This window comes from Micromys minutus (assembly GCF_963924665.1).
Source record: "Micromys minutus genome assembly, chromosome: 25".
Classification (NCBI taxonomy): domain Eukaryota; kingdom Metazoa; phylum Chordata; class Mammalia; order Rodentia; family Muridae; genus Micromys; species Micromys minutus.
Genome location: NC_137960.1, coordinates 1,763,834 through 1,783,322, shown reverse-complemented (window position 1 = coordinate 1,783,322; position 19,489 = coordinate 1,763,834). Strand labels below are relative to the sequence as shown.

The window sequence follows — 19,489 nt, the reverse complement described above, 5'->3', positions numbered from 1 at the left end:
GAAGAAGTCCCAAGGATCTCAGCTGAAGGGCAGGACCCTACGTCACTGAAGCAAATGAAGACACGGGACTCGAAAGGGAGCCGTGGGTAGGGATCCGGGCATCTGGATAGTGGGCGTTCGGTGCACTCATCTGCTCATACTGAACCAACCCAGGAGGGGAGAAGGGCCAGGATCAGCGGAGCCATCTCTGCGGTCTATCTTTGTCCATTTCCTGTTATCACAAAGGACTCATCTTAGTTTGGTTTCTGTTGCTATGACAAAACAGTCTGGCCAAAAGCAACGTAGGGAGGCAAAGATGTATTTATTTGGCTTACACTTCCAGGTAATAGCCCACCATTGAGGGAAGTCAGGGAAGAGATCCTTGGAGGAGCTTGAGTCAGAAACCATGGAGACAGGGTGTTTTTTCTCTCACTCTCTGACTCCCTTGCCAGTTCATGCTCGGTCAACTTTCTTATACAGTGAAGAAACATCTACCTAGGGATAGTGCTGCCCACAGTGGGCTGGACCTTTCTGTATCAATAACCAAGATGGCCTCCTACAGACATGCCTATAGGCTAATATACTCCAGGTAATTTCTCCATCTAAACTTCTCTCAGATGATGCTAGGCTGTGTCAAGGAATTACTGTTAATTAGGGCAATCAATGCCTGAAGCTGGAGACTTTAGAAGAAAAAAAATTGATTTGGCTCAGATTTTAGGAGGCTCAAAATCCAAGACAGCACAGCCCCCAATGCTTGGCTCTGGTGAAGGCTGTTCACTGGAACATGCTGGTGAATGTCATGGTGGATGATGTCATGGTGGATGATGTCGTGGTGGATGATGTCGTGGTGGATGATGTCGTGGTGGATGATGTCGTGGTGGATGATGTCGTGGTGGATGATGTCGTGGTGGATGATGTCGTGGTGGATGATGTCGTGGTGGATGATGTTGTGGTGGATGATGTCGTGGTGGATGATGTCGTGGTGGATGATGTCATGGCAGAAGCACATGTGAGTAGAACGGGTCACACGGTGAGATATGAAGAAAGGGTTTTTAGGAATATATTAGGTTCTCTGTTCTCTCCAGACTAAGAAAGCTCCGACCATGAGGAAAATATCTACCCCTCTCAAAGTGTCAATCACCTCCCCCTAAGCCTCTTGACTGTCAACTGTGGGTGTGCCCCTCCACTGGAGCTTTCCAACCTCGGACCCTTCTCATCTCTCCAAACAAGGCATCTCTCCATAGCACACACCAGGGTGAGTCACGGTCTCTGCTTTGAGAATCTGAGTCTAATGGAAGAGAAACTGTCTGGATCCTCTGAGTACTGAGTTCTGTCTGGACGCTTGGATGTTGCCAGCTCAGAGCACACAAGGTCAGCTAAATGAGTGTGACCATACAGATTCAAATGAGCAGAGGGTTTTGGGGAGTATGGGGAAGGGGCACCAGATACCAGGATGATGGAATGCCACTGGTCAGTCAGCCTGGGACAGAGGAGAAGCTTCATGCAAGAGGAAACATGTCTGCCAGTCATTGTGCAGGTGAGTGGACATTCTTCATGAGTAAGACCTGTTGTGAGAAAGCTGGTAGGTATCTGAAGATGTGAAGCAGGTTGGAACAAACGGATCTGAGACAGGAAGGGATGTGGCGTGCTGCGTGAGACACAGAGGTGGGTCTCCATCGTCACCATGATGGGCCACTCGTGAGACTAAGGCAAGCGGTTGCAGTCCCAGGTGAGGTTCCAGTCTTCTACAGCTGAGAAACTGATAGCTTTCTAAGAAAAGGACCTTGCCAGCCCGATCCAGACTTAGCCGGAAGGAGGGATCCTGGATGCAAATTCAGAGTTTTGATTTAAGCTACTTTCCAAAAGTTGTACCGAGTGTACTGATCAGAATCTAAATGTGACTAATCGCTACTTGTCCTCAAAGCAGGAAGCTTGGGGCACTTTATTAGTCCCCATGACTCGTCATCCTGGTCATGCACTAATGCCCTAAGTGCTTTCATTCTCTCTTCTGTGGTCCGAGAGTTTGCTCTCTGAGATGGGGCTTGCTGTGTAGCCCAGGTTGGCCTCAAACTACAGATCCCAATCCCCACCTTAATCTCCCCAGGCAAAAGCACACCATTATACCCAGCGATTGTTTTTCCTTTTCTGTCTGTGTGCTGCTTGGGATAGAACCCTGAGCCTTCCACACACATGGCAGACTCACCGCCACCACAGAGCTACAGCCCCTGGCTTTAATTCTACTGTATTCTTTTCTCCTTGTGAGAGGCAGACGCAAGGGAAACAACTTGATCAACCTAACTGGGTGTGATGGCACGTGCCTGGAATACCAGGACTTGGGAGAGAAAAGCAGAGAATACAGGGTTCAAAACCAGCCTCAGCTACAGAGTAAGTTCAAAGCAACCTAGGCTACAGGAAACCCTATCTCAATAAACAAATCTAACCCCCACCCCTCAAAGCAACAACAGCAGACAAACAAACCCCTAAAGCTGACCATGGGTGCTTGTGCACAGCTATGAAGCTACAACACACATTCAAATCCATTTACTTCTACATTTAATGTTTCTAACAGTCAAAGTCTTTACGGACCTGGGCCAGCTTGATTTTGTTTATTTCCTCCTTGGCTTTCTCTCCTGGTGTCTTTTTACATTTAAGATAACTGACACTGTGTGGATTTCCCTGAGAAGATCATCTGTAGATGTTATCTGAGTGCAGAGCTGAAGGAACAGCCTTCCTCAGAGAACACGTGTTCTGTGCGTGTTTTCCCAAGCACACACAGGCATGGCCATTTGAGAACTCTTTATTGGGTTATAAGATCAAGGGCATTTATTTGTTTTGTTTTGAGACAGGACCTCACTGTGTGTGTAGCCCTAACAATCCTGAAACTCACCATGTATACCATGGATGGCCTTGAATTTACAGAGATCCCCCTGCCTCTGCCTCCTGAGTGCTGGAAGTAAAGGTGTACACCACCACACCTAATTCCATTTTCTCCTTTAAAAAATAAAAAAGAAACAATTTTGTATCAGGCATGGTGGAAGCAGAGGCAGGAGAAAATCAGTAAGTTCAAAGCCAACCTCATCTACAAATCAAGTTCCAGGACAGCCAGGACTACAAAGAGAGATCCCATATAAAAGAACATTTATTGGTTTGGGGGTGATGCAGAAAAGGGTACTGGATCCCTAGGGCTGAGTCAACTCTGTGGGTACTGGATACTGAACTTTTGTCTCTGGAAGAACAGCAAACGAATTAAACCAAGATGAGTTGTTGTTTTTAGTTTTTTATATAAAAAGAAATTTTTTGTAGGAGCAGGAGAGATAACTTAGAAATTTAGAACAGTGTTCTTCCAAAGGACTCTGGTTAGGATCCTAACACCCACAAGATGGCTCACAGACAATTACAACTCCAGTTCCAGGGGACCTAGTATCCTAAGTCTGGATCCTGGGGTACTTAATTCATGTGCTGTGTTTGTAGACAAGACACACATAAAACAAAAACAAACACTGAGTTTCTGCACGGTAAGTGGCATTTGTGAAAATGGGAACATTTTTAGTGCTACCAGAAAATGAGAGCATACCGGTGTGGGGGTAGGTGTGTGTGTGTGTGTGTGTGTGTGTGTGTGTGTGTGTGTGTGTGTGTGTGTGAAAGGCTTTGGTCCTAGCCCAAGTCACCTAAGAACAAGACCTGGCTCTTGGGAGGCAAACTCAGGCAGACCTTTGTGAGTTTAAAATCAGCCTTGTCCATGTAGTGAGTTCCAGGCCAGTCAGTGCTATGAAGTGAGCCTCTTTTCCAATAAATAAATAACAATAAATAAACAAATCCCAAGTCTTTTAAATAAGATCTCTCGACTCCAGGAGGCTGAGCTACCAGCGTCAAGGGACTGAGGTCTTTCGAGTGACCTTCAGTGACACCTGGACTGGTCCACGAAAGTTGAAATCACTTGAGCTCAAATTTCATGGGTTTCTTTTTTGGTCCACGAAAGTTGAAATCACTTGAGCTCAAATTTCATGGGTTTCTTTTTTGCTTCCCTGTTCTTCTTTAATATTTTATGTCAACCCGGGTTGGTTTGTTTATCTAGGGTCACTCTATGTAGCCCAGGCTGCCCTCAAAGTCCTGTCCCTCCAACTATAGCCTCGTGAGTACTTTATAGGTGTGTGTCGCCATGGCTGACTCAGTTTACCTTTTGCCTTGAGCATGGTTTGCTCTCCTGTCAATTCCGCATTCCCTTCTGTGACTCTGGAGTACCCTGACTAAATACAGTTGCTTATTGGTCCTGGCTGGCCCTATTTTATGGGAAACTGTACTGTCTTTGGGAAAGGTATTCAGTTGGTGGAAGGATTGTCTGGACCTTCTGATCTGAGGATGAGGTTTACTAACCCACTTTCCTAACAATGGTGGCTTCAGGAAGTGTGCTGGAGACTCTCATTGGCACAGACATTGTGGTGGAGGATGTGGTTGAGATTGAAGCTATTGTGGTCCACGGAGTGTAGTGGAGTGTGGCAGGCATGTGTCAACATTGTCACGGATGATGTGGAAGGCAAGGACACTGTAGGAGCAAACAAGGTGATCACAGGTGGGTTTACAAAGGCCCTGTAGATAGAAACTTGATTTAGGGAACCTGGTGCAATGGGAGGGTTGGCCAGTATCTGTGGGAGCACAGCCCTGAGAATGGGTAGTTTTATGCATTTGGCTGGCTGTGGGAGAGAAATCCAGGCTGTCCCATCTGTGATCAAGGCAGAAACCGACCTAGTAGATCTGATGCAAGGAGAAGGGAGCCCAGTTCTGCTCTGAAAAAGAAATTCAAGATCCACCCACCCAATGGAGCCTCCGGAGAAGGAGGAGCTGCAGTTTGATAACCCGCCAAGGCTGTGAGACTTGCCCTCTGGGTCTTGGGCATTCCAAGTGCCTGCAGTGACCTCCAGGAGGCACAAGGACACAGGCACGCAAGGCATTCTCTCCAGACCTGTTCTTCAAGCAGTTATGCTTCCAGTGGGCCCAGCCCTGAGCTCATTAAAGGACATCCCTGTGGGTTTCCGGGTAATAATTAGTGAAGAGTTCCTAGGAACAAGAGTTCCTAGGGGAGCTGCCCTCAGTTGGATGGTTAGACTCTAGAGGAAAGGTTGTTGTTATTATTGTTACTATTATTGTTGTGGTTGTTGTCTAGTTGAAGGAATTCAGGGCGGGGTGGGGGAAGGGCTTTAGCATCCCTCCCAGGGTACTCAGTGCGGAAGCTATGCTGAGTCACACCGGCCCAAACACACACACACACACACACACACACACACACACACACACACACACACCCTTCTTATCTCCCAGAAGTCCCTGCCTGGCATGGACTTCACCAAGGACCTAAGTCTGAGGTCCCTCCGGCCCCTGAGATAACTCTTTTCTGAAGCCCAGCTTCCATCCTGTCCTCATCAGAGCCTGTGCCCCAATGGGACATCTGGAGAGACCTTCTGGCTCAAACCCAGATAATTCAGGATCATCTATGTCAGGGCAGGAATTACTGACCTCGAGGGATTCTGGAATATCTTGAAATGGGAAGAGAAAAAGTGGCAAATCATGACCCCGTGACCCTGCTGCCTAGTTAAGGTGGGAGTCTGGCCAGAAGGCCTGTGGTACACTGGAATGCCTTGTCAGGCACCTTTCTCCAGGGTCAGTGGACATCAAGTCTCTGTGGGTGATGGGCGAGGTTCTGTGGGACTCACAGTTTTGGTATTTTAACAGAGAGACTCTGCTGTTTATAAACACTGATTTAATTATCCAGGTTATTTACGGTGCTCAGCACTTGCTGTCTGAACAGCACTTCCTGTGATGACTCTTGTGGAAGTCTTCTAATGTCCCTGCAGTGTGTGTGTGTGTGTGTGTGTGTGTGTGTGTGTGAACAGACTGTATATAATACGTGTTTAATAATGCAGCATATGGGGCTGGAGAGACGGCTCAACAGTTAAGAGCATGCACTGCTCTTCAGAGACCTGAGTTTGGGTTCTAACACCCATACTGAGCAGTCTGTCGCCCTCTACTGGCCTCTGTGGGCAACTGCATATGTGCAGGCACTCGTACAATTTTCTTATCAGTCCGGAATTCCCCGCCCTCCTCATTTTGGCCCCACACAAATAAATCCACAATGAACTGAACTGAGCTTTTGCCTAAACCCAAAAACGGACATTTTAGAAACAATAGAATTTATGTCTCCGCTCTCTCTGGTCCTTCAAAGAACTCCAGTCCTACCATCCAACCTCTTCTGTCCAGGGTCACCCATAAGACCACAGAGCCAGGGACACAGTTTCCTGAAAGTCACACAGTCCACACGTCAGAATTGCATCATGCTTTATTACTAAAGCCCAGCAGAGGGCGCCTGTCCTCTCCACTTCCTTCCTCTCCACACCCCGCCTTCAGTACTAGGTAAAAGGAATGGGATAAATTGGAAAAGAAAATCCTCCAAGCACACCGAGATGAACTGCCCATGAAAAGGAAAATCAGAGCGTGGTGGAGAGTGAGGAGAGGGGATGAGATGAGTGATTGCGGTGACTCCTGCAAGATGAAGCTAGCACCGCTTTCGGGGAAAGATGGAGACATGCTGAGTAGATGCACCATCCGGGAAGGCTGGGGATGAGGCTTAGTGGATGAAATTATAGGCAAACATAAACTTCTGTGTGTACCCACCCTCAAACAGAAAACCCACCATAGGCATCCAGAAAAACCAAGGTATTCAGGATGAATAGGGAAGAGCCGTGAGGTGGAGGAATTTGTAATCTTTTGCAGGGTAGGGGTGCGGTCTTGCGAGATCGCTCCCTTTTTCTCTCTCTCCCTCCCTCTCTCTCTTTCTCTCTCTCTCCCTCCGTCCTTCCCTCCCTACCTCCCCAGGCACTGGAGAGAGTAGAGGCGAAAATACTTCAATCTTCCTTCATTTGGGGGCCCTTTTTAAAAACTAAAAACAATGTAAACATATGTAGTATCTCAGGTATTCGGAACGCTGAGGTGCACTTGCCTCACTAAGCCACGCCCTCTCCTTACTGGCCCCGCCCCTGCTGTCCGTCAATGCTATTCCTACACCACTTTCTATGGAGAGCACTGCGTTATTCTTTCTTCTCAGTTCTCCAGATGTTCGTCTATCGCCCTTACAGCCTTGTTCCTCTGCTAGTCAGTTAAGAACATGGCCGACGGGGGTTTAAAAAGCAAACAAACTTTTTTTTTTGTCTGTCAGTTTTTGCTGCCCTTTCTAAGTCCAGGAACTTGGAGGCTAATTCATCTTCCAGGAAAGGGGCAAAGCCTGGAAGATCTGGGGATGTAGGTCTCGCGGTCATGGTGGGGAAGGTATCTGGTTTGGTTTCAAATTCTGCTGCTCCATCAGGTAAACTGAGTAAGAATTGCGGCCCTCTTTGTCCTCGGGCTCAGCGTCCTCTGAGTTCTGGGTCAGTATGTGGCGCGCTCGTGATGCCCAGAAGACCTGCGGGGACAGACAGAGTAAGACCACCACCAGTGGTTCCATTTTCTCGACCACCCTCAGGGCTTTTCTCCCTAATCCTGTGCCTTTGCTCTTCTTCTTGAAGATTCTATCCCAGCTTTGGTCCATATTCAAACCAGAGTCCCAGATTCCACCTACAACCCACTTCTGCCCTGGTTGCTTTGTCTTACAGCCCCACCTTCACGCCCAAGACTATTTCCTACTCCCCACATTTCTCTCTCAGACCCATATCCCACCCCTGCTCATCATTTTGTCTCCTAATCACTCTTCAATCCCCGTCTCTTGTCCTCCCCCCTGTCCCCTCTGATCCCCATTCCTCTTACCAAAAAGATCAGGCCAAGGAAAATCAGGAGGATAATCACAGACATGAGGATCACAATGACTATAGCCCACACAGGGAATGAATCACTCTCCCCAGCATCATGGAGGCCTCCAGGTAAGCTGTGGGTGCTCTGCTGGGGGTGGTGAGCTTCTGAAGTCATGGGTCTCAGGTTCTTTCTGGATGTCGAGGAGCCAGTGATGCCTTGGTGCATGGTCTCGGTTTTCCTCTGGAATCTTGTGGGACTCTCTGGAGCTTTTGTGGTTTTCTCGATGGTTGATGTGGCCTCTTCTGGATGTCTTGTGGATTTTGCTGAGACCGATGTCACGTTTACACTAGCTGTTGGGGTGTGATGTTCTACAGGAAGTACCTGGGTTTTCGAGATACTCTCACTAGTTGGCCTGGTTTCCCCTCCATACTCAGTGGACGTTGATTGGGATCTTGTGGTCTTCTCCCTATCTGATGTGGTCTCTCTGATGTGCTCTGTGGTCGTCTGGACAGACTTGTCTGAGGCAAATAGAGTTGTATGATGCTCAGTTCCTGGTGGTGTTGGGGTCTTTGGAGTCCTGTATGAGGTCCTTGGGACTTTGGTGGGCTTCACTGGGGAAGAAGTGGTTTTTCTAGTGTGCTCTGAGTCATCATGGGAAGGACGTATGGGCTTCTGTGAGGTGGACCTGGTGCTGGTCATCGTGGAATTCACTGGGGTAACCGAATTCCTTGTTATTCTGGTTCTTCTTGAAGGCTTACAGGTTGTGCTTCTCCTGGGTGCTGAGGTCGAATGTCTTCCATCTGAACTTTTCTCTGAGTTAGTGGTTCCAGGGTTATCAGCCGAGCGTTCATTCCGGGCCATCGGGTGTTTTCCTTGACTGCTGAGATTCTTTTCTGAAGCGGGAGGTGTTTCATGGTAGATAGTGGCATTTCCATAGTCTGTGGCTTTGGCGCCGTCTATGGGTTTCTGCACTGGTTTGACAAGGCGTACAGTGTGGCACCGTTTTGGGGACTTCTGGGTTGCTGTGGACTCAGGGAGGTCTGGAGGATGTTGCTCTGAGTTTTTGTGGTCAGAAGGAGCTCTGTGAGTAAGATCTGGAGTAAGAGGGAGTGCGAGACCGAATTTTGAAGGTGCACTAGTCTCCTGAAGTTCTTGAAATGTGTTAGCACCTGTGGGGGGGGGAGAGGTAAGTAACTTGCCTGTGTTAGCACCTGTGGGGGGGGGAGAGGTAAGTAACTTGCCTGTGTTAGCACCTGGGGGGGGGAGAGGTAAGTAACTTGCCTGTGTTAGCACCTGGGGGGGGAGAGGTAAGTAACTTGCCTGTGTTAGCACCTGTGGGGGGGGGGAGAGGTAAGTAACTTGCCTAATTTCTTGCCTCCCTCTGTACTAGGCATCCCCAGATGCACAGCTGTCTCCTCAGGAAGGCTCATTAGAATATCACACTGCTCAACCTCATTCTCTCCTCTAGCTGCTGAACTTCTGCTCAAACTGTCTTTAGCAAAAAGTGTAGCCTCTCTCCTCCCCACATCCATTCCTCAAATTTTCTCTCAGTTTTCTGGCATCTTTCCTGGTTCTAAGAAGATAAGATCTAGAGTCATCTCTCCTTGATCCGTACAGTCTTCTGTGGGCATTGCTTAGACTCCCGCGGTCCTCCCATTGGCTGACAGACTGTCAATCAAAACCATCTTTACTCTCACCTTCCAATCACCTTTCACCTGCTTGTGTGCCTGCCGACAGACAGTGACTTCCTACCACACCTATCCAACCAGAAGTTTTTCAGGTCGACTGGGAATTCTGTTGTTGAGCGTTCCTTTAGGATTTATAAACTCATAGACTCAAACTTCCTTTGCTTGGAAGAGCTGAGAGGAACTGACTCTGTATCAGACCCGTTTGTCTTTCTGCAACATCTCAGGTCTGTCCCAAACATGACGCGATGTGAGAAACCGAGATAAACTCCTGACGGAACTTGTGAGAAGATGATAAGATGGAAGACGGTTGGGGAGAAAGACGGGAAACCTCCATCCTGGTGATGGAGTTTGGTCTGAGTAGAGGGAGGTGGGTACATTAGTTTAGCCTGTATCATCTACTCCATGGGCCCCCCTTCTTGATAGACATGTCTGGGAATAGATGAGGGTGATTTCTTTTGATGGAAAAGGGTTTCTCCTTGCAGGTCCTGACAGTAGTGAACCAGGCAGCTGGATTGTGGGAGGGGTTCTGTTTAGGGACAGGGTGTAAAGGAAAACACCCTTATCACTGGACAGATATGAACCTTAATTCAATGAAGGAAAAAAAAACCTGGATAGGGACAGAGGATGTGTTTCCAAATCCGAATCTGGCCCGAAGAATGTGAGCCAGGAGACTGCCAGGAAAGTAAAGATGTGTAACTGAGACCATTAGCACTGTTGGCTCAAGATGGCAGCCAGAATCTGGACCCATTGTCAGCTTGGAAACTGAGTTCTGCCCACATCTCCGCTGATGAGAATGGGGCTGGGAATTCAGTCCTAGAGAAAACCTTGGGAAGATGGACAAGGGCTTGAGGAGAACAGAGAAGCCCATGCCCCAGGGTGGAACTGAGTTTACAGGTGCCAGGGGAAGGGTCCCTGTCACTGCATTCTCCTCATCCCTTGACAGCATTTTTCTCAGTTGTTAGGAGCACCATTGTCCAGGTACCAGAGTGTAGATCTAGACCGCTCCCAAAAGAGTTAAATGCTTAACCCCCAACTTGGCACTGCTGGGAGGTGATGGGACCTTTAGTGGGTGGAAGGCAGATTACGGGAGCATAGCCTTGAAGGGACCATTAGGATGACAGATCCTTGCTCTGCTTTATTCCTGATCAATGGCTTCACCTGTCCATTGAGCTATCTATCCTATCTAGATGGGCTGCACCAGGGCCAGTTGTCACGGATACAATCATCAAAAACTATGACCTCAAACAAAACTTTTGAAAGACCACGTTAAATCCAGACCCCCCTAGCAGGCAGAATAGAGCCAAGTATACAGGTTAGCGAGTTCAGCGACTCTTGTTCCAGGACAATCTTGAGAAACAAGGTGTTTCCCTTGTGATTCTTCACAGGTATTTTCGGTATTTTCCAATGATAATCTTGAGAAACCAGGTGTTTCCCTTGTGATTTTTCACAGGTATTTTCCAATGACAAACTTGAGAAACCAGGTATTTCCCTTGTGATTCTTCACAGGTATTTTCAGTATTTTCCAATGACGCCCTTCCTACCCGTTTTGGGTTGTGTTTTTTTCCTTTAAATACCCCTTCTCCCAGCTACTTGGGGTTGAACTCCTCTACCCTTGTGTGGGATACCCCAGTGCGCTGGCTCCAAATAAACCTCATGTGATTACAGCAAGGATGGTCTCTCATGAGTTCTTGGGGGTTCGTGTTATCCCGAAACTTGAGTGAGAGTCTCCCTGCTCTGGAGGTCTTTCACTTTTATCTTCAGAATTTGATAATCTCGTGCATTTTGTTATAGTCTGGAAAGCTAACACAGTAAGCCAGGCACTTGATTTCTTCCTAGGGATGTTCTGTCATGATTGGGCTTCCAGGCCTCACCAGATCTCTTAGGAGCTGTGAGTCGCCTGCATTTTTCCATCTATGAAACTAGAATCTTCCAAAGAAAGTGACCGGCCTACAGCAATAGCGATGCTAACTTTTGTTGAGCATTTTCCACAAACCTTATGTATTTGTGTCAAGAACCTCTTAAGGTTAAGAACTATTTCCTGTTCTCCAAGCTCTATACCCAAGGAAACAAGGTTCAGAGTGGTTAGGTAACCTCAGGGACACCCAGCAACTGAGAGATGGTGTCAGAGCTCATGGGCCAGCCCAGTCTCCAGGGACACCCAGCCACTGAGAGGTGGAGTCAGAGCACATGGACTAGCCCAGTCTCCAGGGACACCCAGCCACTGAGAGGTGGAGTCAGAGCACATGGGCTAGCCCAGTCTCCAGGGACACCCAGCCACTGAGAGGTGGAGTCAGAGCACATGGACTAGCCCAGTCTCCAGGAGAGGGGAGGGTACTGCTTCAGTGTCTGAAGCATGTTGCTTACATGTTTGCTCAGTTAGTCTTTTTGGCAAGCCCGTGATACGGGAGTTACAACCTTACATTTCGACAGGTCAGGAGAGAACTGAGTCTAGCTGACTGTCACAGCCAGGTTTCTCTTACACTCCAGACTTCCAACATGATAAAACTTGATAGAGACCACAAGCAGACAAACAAACCAGCCGTGGTGAAGAGTGGAGATGTCCACTGGCCTTGCAGAACAGAGGGGCAAGGTTGAAGTCCAGCTAGCTACTTTGTCCTCACTGAGGTCACCTCAATGTTCCGAGGCTCAGAAAAGCAACCGCCCTGTAATGGCTTCTTAAACACTGAATTGTTGAAAAGACTTTAGAATGCCCGCTGCCTTCCACTATGCACATTAAGAAAAAGACAAACGCAAACAAGTAATATTTGCGACTCCCAAAGGTTGGAAGACCCAGGAGCGACATCTCCATGTTAACTAAGTGATATCCCAAGATGAACAAACGGAAGGAAGATAGCTGGCCACCAGTCTGGGGTGGGTGTCAATTGCCTTTTTTAAAATTATTACTAACCAATTGATTAATTAGTTCTCACAGAGCCCCAGGATGGACCTGGTTGCTATGTTAAACCAGGATGACCTTGAACTTTTGATCCTGCAGCTACCTCCCCGGGGGTTAGGATAACAAGCCCCCAGAACCATGTCTGGTGCCAAGCAGGTGACACCCCAGTTGCTGGCACCGGCTGGCAGCATCCTTTCTGCCTTACCATTGGCAAGGGAGCAAGTTGGCTGAGTCAAGTGGCGGAGACGGGTCTGCAAAGAGCCTTCTGAAGCCCTCCCGTGCCCTTGTCCCACAGAGCTTGTCACTTTCAGCTGTGTGACTTTGAGCATGCTCTCTTTACCTCTCCAATGCCTCCACTGTAAGATGGATATCTTTGACCCTGTGCAGGGTAACAAGATGGTGGAAGATGAAAGACCAGGAGCATCAGTGAGCTCCTGACATGTAGTAATTGCCCAGTGTTCGCCAACTCCTTCTCCTGTTCCCTAGAACTAACAGCCTACTTGGTGTCTTTATGCAAGCTCGAAGCTCTGGGCAGGTATAGACCCTTTGACCATGTCTCAAAAGAAACAGAGCAGGGTTGAGATTCCTCTCCAGTATGTCATGAATTCACAAGGCAACCCTTCACGGCCATCCATGCCTCTTGCCTCATTCATTTCTGTGAGTAGTCATCCAGACCGATCAACACTGAGAACCAAGCCCTTCATGGTTTGTAAGCCCACCCACCCCCATATAACCCCTTTACCTACCTGCCTCCCAAGAGCCTGGAAGGAAGAGGAGGCAGATGAAGAAGACAAAAATAGAATAGAGGCCACTGGTCATCTGAGCCATGTCAGAGCTGAGAGGCTGCTCGGGGACCATGAGCCAGAGACCCTTCATTTTATAAGGGGTCAGATTTGACGTCACGGGGGCTGGGGCTACTCTGAACTAAGCCTTAAGCAAATAGAGCTGCCCCACCCCTCAGGGGCACCCTGATAATGGGAGACCGCATTTGGGTTCCACCAAAGGGGTGGGATCTGGGGATACGGAAAAGATCTGGGTGGGGTACCCGACCAGCCTCCTGATCCAGCCCCTGCAGAAGAAAGGGCTAGTACTGGGTGGCCTGCAGGCTCTGAGCCAATATCCATGTTCTAGAAGGATTGTACAGAGCACTGAACAGGTCTGGGTTCTGGGAGGAGCCGCACACTCACCTTCCTGTGTCTCTGGCGTCAGCCAGCTCCACGCCCCTTACTCACACATGGTCACACTTTCTGCGCTGGGTGGAGCTATCTCCAGAACCAGGTGAAAGAGCAGGGACTGAGACAGCCCTCACATGGCCTGCCACACACAGACAGGCTGTGGGGGCAGCTGAGGCAGTGGCAGGAACAAGACAGGCAGGGAACCCTGGAACTGACCACACATGTCCAGCCTGCTGGACATTGGTCCTTTCTCCCCCTCCCCTACCATCCCAGCTTAGCATCTGCCTCAGTGTCAAAGCTGCATCTATCCCTACTCAAAATGCATACTCTTATAGAATGTGGATGCCTAAAGGATATAGACTCACTCTTATAGAATATGGACCCCAATAGAATATGAGCCTCCTATAGAATATGGACTCTATAGAATATGGAGCTTTTATATAATGTGGCCTCCCATAGAATGTGGAGCTCCTATAGAATGCAGACTCCTATATAATGTAGAGCTCATATGGAATGTGGAGCTCCTATAGAATCTGGCCTCCTATAAAATGTGAATTTCTTATAGAATGTGGACCCTTATAGAAGGTGGAACCTCCTATAGAATTGGCCTCCTTTAGAATGTGGAGCTCCTATAGAATCTGGCCTCCTATAGAATGTGGAGCTCCTATAGAATGTAGAGCTCCTATAAAATGTGGATCTCTTATAGAATGAGGACCCCTATAGGATGTGGAACCTCCTATAGAATGTGGACTCCTGTAGAATGTGGACTTATATAGAATGTGGACCCCTATAGAATGTAGATCCCTATAGGATGTGGAATCTCCTATAGAATATGGACTCCTATAGAATGTGGACCTCCTATGTCTAGAAACTCTGCCTCCCATTTTCACTGAAAGGTCTTTGAACCCACACCTGAGATCTCAGCCACTCCCCACCTAAAATAAGGTATTAACCAGTTCCACTGTAGATCTTGGAGAAAGAGAGGAGCCCCTACCTCTCCCTAAAACTGGCCTTCTTGAAGGACTCCTACACTGTGAACACCCCCTCACATCCGTAGCCCCAGTATCTGGGACACTGCCCAGGTAGCAGAGGATGAGGAGATCCTCGGGGAATGCAGGAGCTATGGCAACTGGGACACACAAGGACTCAGTCTGTCACAAGTGCCTACACCCTTAGACAGGGCTGGATCAGGAAAGAAGGGCAGAGGAGACCAACTGCTCTTAATTAATGAATTAATTAGAGATTAGCTCAATTAATAGGAGATTAATGAGTAGTCATTAAAAGTCTGTAGTCATGCAAAAGACTGGTGGCCCAGAACTGGCGGCTTGTAGAATAGACAGTGCAGACTGCAGGGTGAGGAATGTGAGGCAGGCAGACAGACAGACAGACAGACAGACAAGCTTTTCCCCATGGGCTTGAGAGTAAATAACAACCTTTATGACAACCTTTTTTTTTAAAGATTTTTTTTTTTTTTTTAGTTTGGGATATGACCTTTATTGAGCTTATCCACCAGAGTGGAAATAATGTCTGCAAAACCAAATGTTTGTCACCATAACTTCTGCATCACAATTAAAATCCAAACAGTCTTTTAAAAACAGTCAACTCAGTCAAAACCCACTACTTCAGAATCAATCGTCTCTTTGAAGCCACAGCAACACTTAAATATGGTTAAGACTCGAATGCAGAAATTTGGTTGACTGGAAGGCTAATTAAGCCTTCAACTTGCTCAAATAGAATTATAAAAAGGCAAAATTGTGTTTTTCGCAGAAATACAGCTGGAATCACCAACACTGGACAGCTGTTAAGAATATTCAGAGTCCTGAGATAAGGAATCCAGGCATGCTTAGACAGTCTTCTGTTGTCCCTTCCTCCCAGTCAGCGGATGTGTGGGATGACACCGCCAGCAATGGCAGCCTTCGTCAGAGAATCCAATTCTTCTTCTCCGCATATAGCAAGTTGCAAGTGACGAGGGGTAATACGCTTTACCTTCAAGTCTTTTGATGCATTTCCTGCCAACTCCAGTACACGGTGAGGTTCTCCAGGATGGCTGCGCTGTATACAGCAGCGGTCGCGCCCACACGTCTTAGATTTCAGGTGTCAATGAATATGGTCCACAGGGAACTGCAAGCCAGCTCGCTGTGAGCGGGGAAACCATCTTCATCTTGGCCTTTCCAGAGTCCTTTCCAGCCTTACCGCCAGCCATCTTGAACTGTGCTAAAGCTCAGTCAAGCAAGGAGGAGACGAGGCCAGGGGGATGCTCAGCGAGATCCCAGCGCCCACTCCTTGATTCACACTGCCAGATGTATTTATTTTATATATGTGAGCACACTGTAGCTATCTTCAGACACACAAGAAGAGGGCATCGGATCCCATTACAGATGACTGTGAGCCACTATGTGGTTGCTGGGAATTGAACTCAGGACCTCTGGAAGTGCAGTCAGTGCTCTTAACCACCGAGCCATCTCTCCATCCCAATAACGTTCTTTTCTACTAGTCTTTTATACCACCTTTCCAAAGACACTGGTTCTCTGCAGAGAGGGGCAATTATGCCTCCTCAGGGGAGACAAAGCAATTCCAGGAGCTATTCTTGCCCCAGAGTGGCAATGTGTGCGGCAGGAAGAGGCTGGAGAGGCTATTGGCCGTCTGTTTAGCTTGGAACACCTCCCAAGTCGAAAAACTGTCAGCCTGCAGTGCCGAGGGTAAGGATTTCTTGGAATAAACTTCAACTAGTACTTGTAAACAAACACCCTCTTCCCACTTTTCGGCACACTCACAGGGGACTCGGGTGTCTAGAGAGGAGGAACTTGGGGCAGGTGGAGGCTGATGGCCTCTCCATTTTTAAAAATTATCCACTGTTGTTCTTTTAAGGTTTTTGCTTGTTTTTATGTTTGTTTTTTTATTCACATGGGTTCTTTGCCTGCAAGTGTGTCTGTGCCCCACCTTTGTGTATATACATAGTTCCAATGGAGACCAGAACAGAGCTGAGCCCTGGAACTGGAGATAGTTGTGAGTCATCGTGTGGGTGTTGGCAATTAAACCCTGGCCCTCTTGGCAGCAGCCAGTGTCCTCAACTTCTCCAGCCCTATCTTTGATTTATTTAGTTTTAATGTTTTGTTTTGTTTTACTTGGCTAAATTTCATCGTCAGTGTGTGTCTCTCTCTGTGTCTTTCTGTTTCTTTGCCTCTCTGTCTCTGTTTTGAAACAAGGTGTCCTGTATTCCAAACTGAACTTGATTTTGCTCTGTAGCTGAGGATGACCTTGAACTATGACCTTTCCTTGTGCCCCTCTCATGTGCTGGGATAATGTGCATGTACCACCAAGCCTGGCCCAAGATGAAGTCTTATCGTCCCAAGAGGTGGCTTTGTGCTGAAGGCAGAAGTTGCTAGTCCGGGGTCCTCCTGGTGGCTGAACCTATGAGTGTATTAGACATCTCAACAGTGAGAACAGATGGGGTCAACAACCCCAGCTTGTTCTTTCCAGATGAGAACAGGGGAGTCTGGCACCAGGGGGACCGCACTTTGATCAGTTTCTGCTTAGCCTTGAAGCCTACAATACCTGGGAGACCAATAGAACTGCCCATCACCCTTCTTGAGTGGCCCGAGGGGCATCAGAGAGCAGGTAGGGCATCCTCACCTGCAGAAGGAGGGATTTGCGGGTGAGGGATGACGTTTCTAACAGACCCCACTATGACCGAATAGAGATGGCCCTGCCATCCCCAGAGAGTATCTTCGGGTTGTGTGCCATCACCCAACTTTCCCACTTCCTCACGCTGGGAACCAAACCCAGGGCTTTGTGGTTGCTAGGCAACGCACCTAACGCTGAGCTAAGAACCCGGCTCCTTTTTCTTTGTTTTTCTTTCTCATCTTGTTTGCTTTTCTTTGACTTCTGAAGCTAGCTGGGCCAGTAACAACCCCGTTGTTCCTTTCTCAGGTTGGCAACTACAGCCACTGCCACCCTGGGTACCAGGTCTATAGGAGCTAGAGGTTGAGGATGTTTTGAAATGGGACCTGTCATCACCTGTGATGCCAGGCGTGGCTGCAGCTGCTACCAGGATAACTTGAAAGACGACTGTTGGGTCAGCATCCCCCCCACTGGCACGGCCATCACTGCTGTGTCAGCTGCTGCAACCATGGCAACTGTCATGGCTGCCGCTACCATGGCAACTGTCGTGCCTGCCGCTACCACCACAGCATCCACTGGCATCTCTGCCTTTGCTGCTGCAGGTGAGAGAAAGGAGAGATGACTCTCAAGGATTGTGGGGATTTTTTTTTTTCTAAGTCTTCCTTACACAGTCTAGGACACAGATAAAGAAAATGAAAACGATCCCCACATGACAGCCTGTGGCCAACGGCTGACTGTGCCTGTGTGAGCCTCACCCCTAATAGCTTTAAACAGACCCACATCTGTGTTTTTCCTCTTCCCTTTTGGAATTTCTATGTCAAACTGGGTCACAGGAGCCCCTTGAAGGATCTGGGATCTGGTAACACTAGATATGAGTGTGCCCTGAGCCTTCCCTCTATACTCGAGGGAAAGATGCTCAGAGACATTGGGTTCCTTTCTGCGGTATGGGACTAGAGGTAGTGGCAGTCCCATTTGGTGATTGACAGCTCCCGTCCTGCTATACTGTGGGTCAGGAAAACCTCCAACATCTGGAAGCCATCTGTTGAAAGTGGTCTGTTCCACTGAGGGTGAGTGAGACAGAGACCTGGGAAGGAGTTATTTGGGGAGAGTGGAAGAGGAAGATGCTCTCAGCCATTTTGGCCTCACACCTCGTGAGCATTGCTGCACCCCAGACTCATCTCCCTCACAACTGGCGAGTCTGTGAGATGAAAGGTGATAGGATGGGCTGGTCATGGGTCATGGAGCCTGGGGGCCAGCTGCCCAGCTGTCGGCTGTCGCCATGAGGTGCTGCCTCCTGTGATGATCCAGGGCTGAACAAGAACAGTGGGGATTAACAGTAGACTGCTTGCTCAGCCCTATTAGTTCTTTACATGTGTGTGATTTACATGTATGTGCTCACCCGAGGTAGAGGCTAGCACTCATATCCCCCATGGTTCAGCTACCTTGTGACGAGTGAGCCCACGTCACCAGATGGCCAGCACCCACCACACATAGGTATTATTTAGGAATTTTGTTGAAGCCAGGTGGTGTTGGCCCACACCTTTAATCCCAGTATTCCAGAGGTAGAGGCAGGAGGATTTCTGTGAGTTCTGGGCCAGCCTAGTCTACAGAGTGAGTTCCAGGACAGCAAAGGCTACACAGAGTGTTTTGAAACAAAACAAAACAAAAATAATTATTATTGAGCTCAGAGTGTCTGTCATACCAGCACGAGGGCCTGAGTTCATCTCTAACACTCACGTTAAAGGTCTGGAGAGATGGCCCAGGTGGTTAAGAGCTCTCGTTGATCTTCCAAAGGACACAGGTTCAATTCCCAGCACCCATATGGTGGCTCATAGCCTGTAAGTCTGGTTCCAGGGGATCTGATGCATTCTTCTGGCCTCTGTGAGTACTGTATACATGACTGCATACATGTGGTGCACATACATACATACATACATACATACATACATACATACATACAAGCAGGCACAACACTCACCCAAATAAAATCATCAAAGATGGAATCTCCTCGATGCCTGGGAAGCCACTGAAGTTGGGACGTTAAGACATCCCTTGGCTGGGGAAGGAGCTGGGCCTTATCCACCCCTCCCTTGGGGCCCACATTCCAGTGCCCCTCCCTGGCAGGAATGATGACAGCTAAGAACAGTTAATCATTAATCCCTCAAGAACCACTGAAGGACCCAGGCTTAGGTGGGGCCCAGATACCCACAGGCCCCCCTCCCCCGCCTTGTTCCTGCCTCTTTTTCAAGCACCTTCCCCTGGAGGTCTGAAACAAACCAGAGTGGGGAGGGGCCCCTCCAAAGTGCCCAGGGTTCAATGAGTGACCCTCTTCACGGTCATGGGAACTGCTCTGG

General features: G+C 48.4%; 1 protein-coding gene and 1 pseudogene across 2 annotated transcripts; both read right to left on the bottom strand.

Annotated features, from left to right (window-relative positions):
* Positions 1-7,282: 7,282 nt before the first annotated feature.
* Positions 7,283-13,167, bottom strand: MUCL3 (mucin like 3; the record flags this gene model as incomplete). Its single annotated transcript, XM_080937717.1, has 3 exons — positions 7,283-7,429; positions 7,771-8,924; positions 13,086-13,167. 3 exons carry the CDS (start codon positions 13,165-13,167, stop codon positions 7,283-7,285), a joined length of 1,383 nt encoding a protein of 460 aa, XP_080793843.1.
* A 2,190-nt stretch (positions 13,168-15,357) lies between these two features.
* LOC308437058 (histone H2A.Z-like) lies at positions 15,358-15,717 on the bottom strand (annotated as a pseudogene). The gene has a single exon. The product of its transcript is annotated as a histone H2A.Z-like (transcript).
* Positions 15,718-19,489: the final 3,772 nt, after the last annotated feature.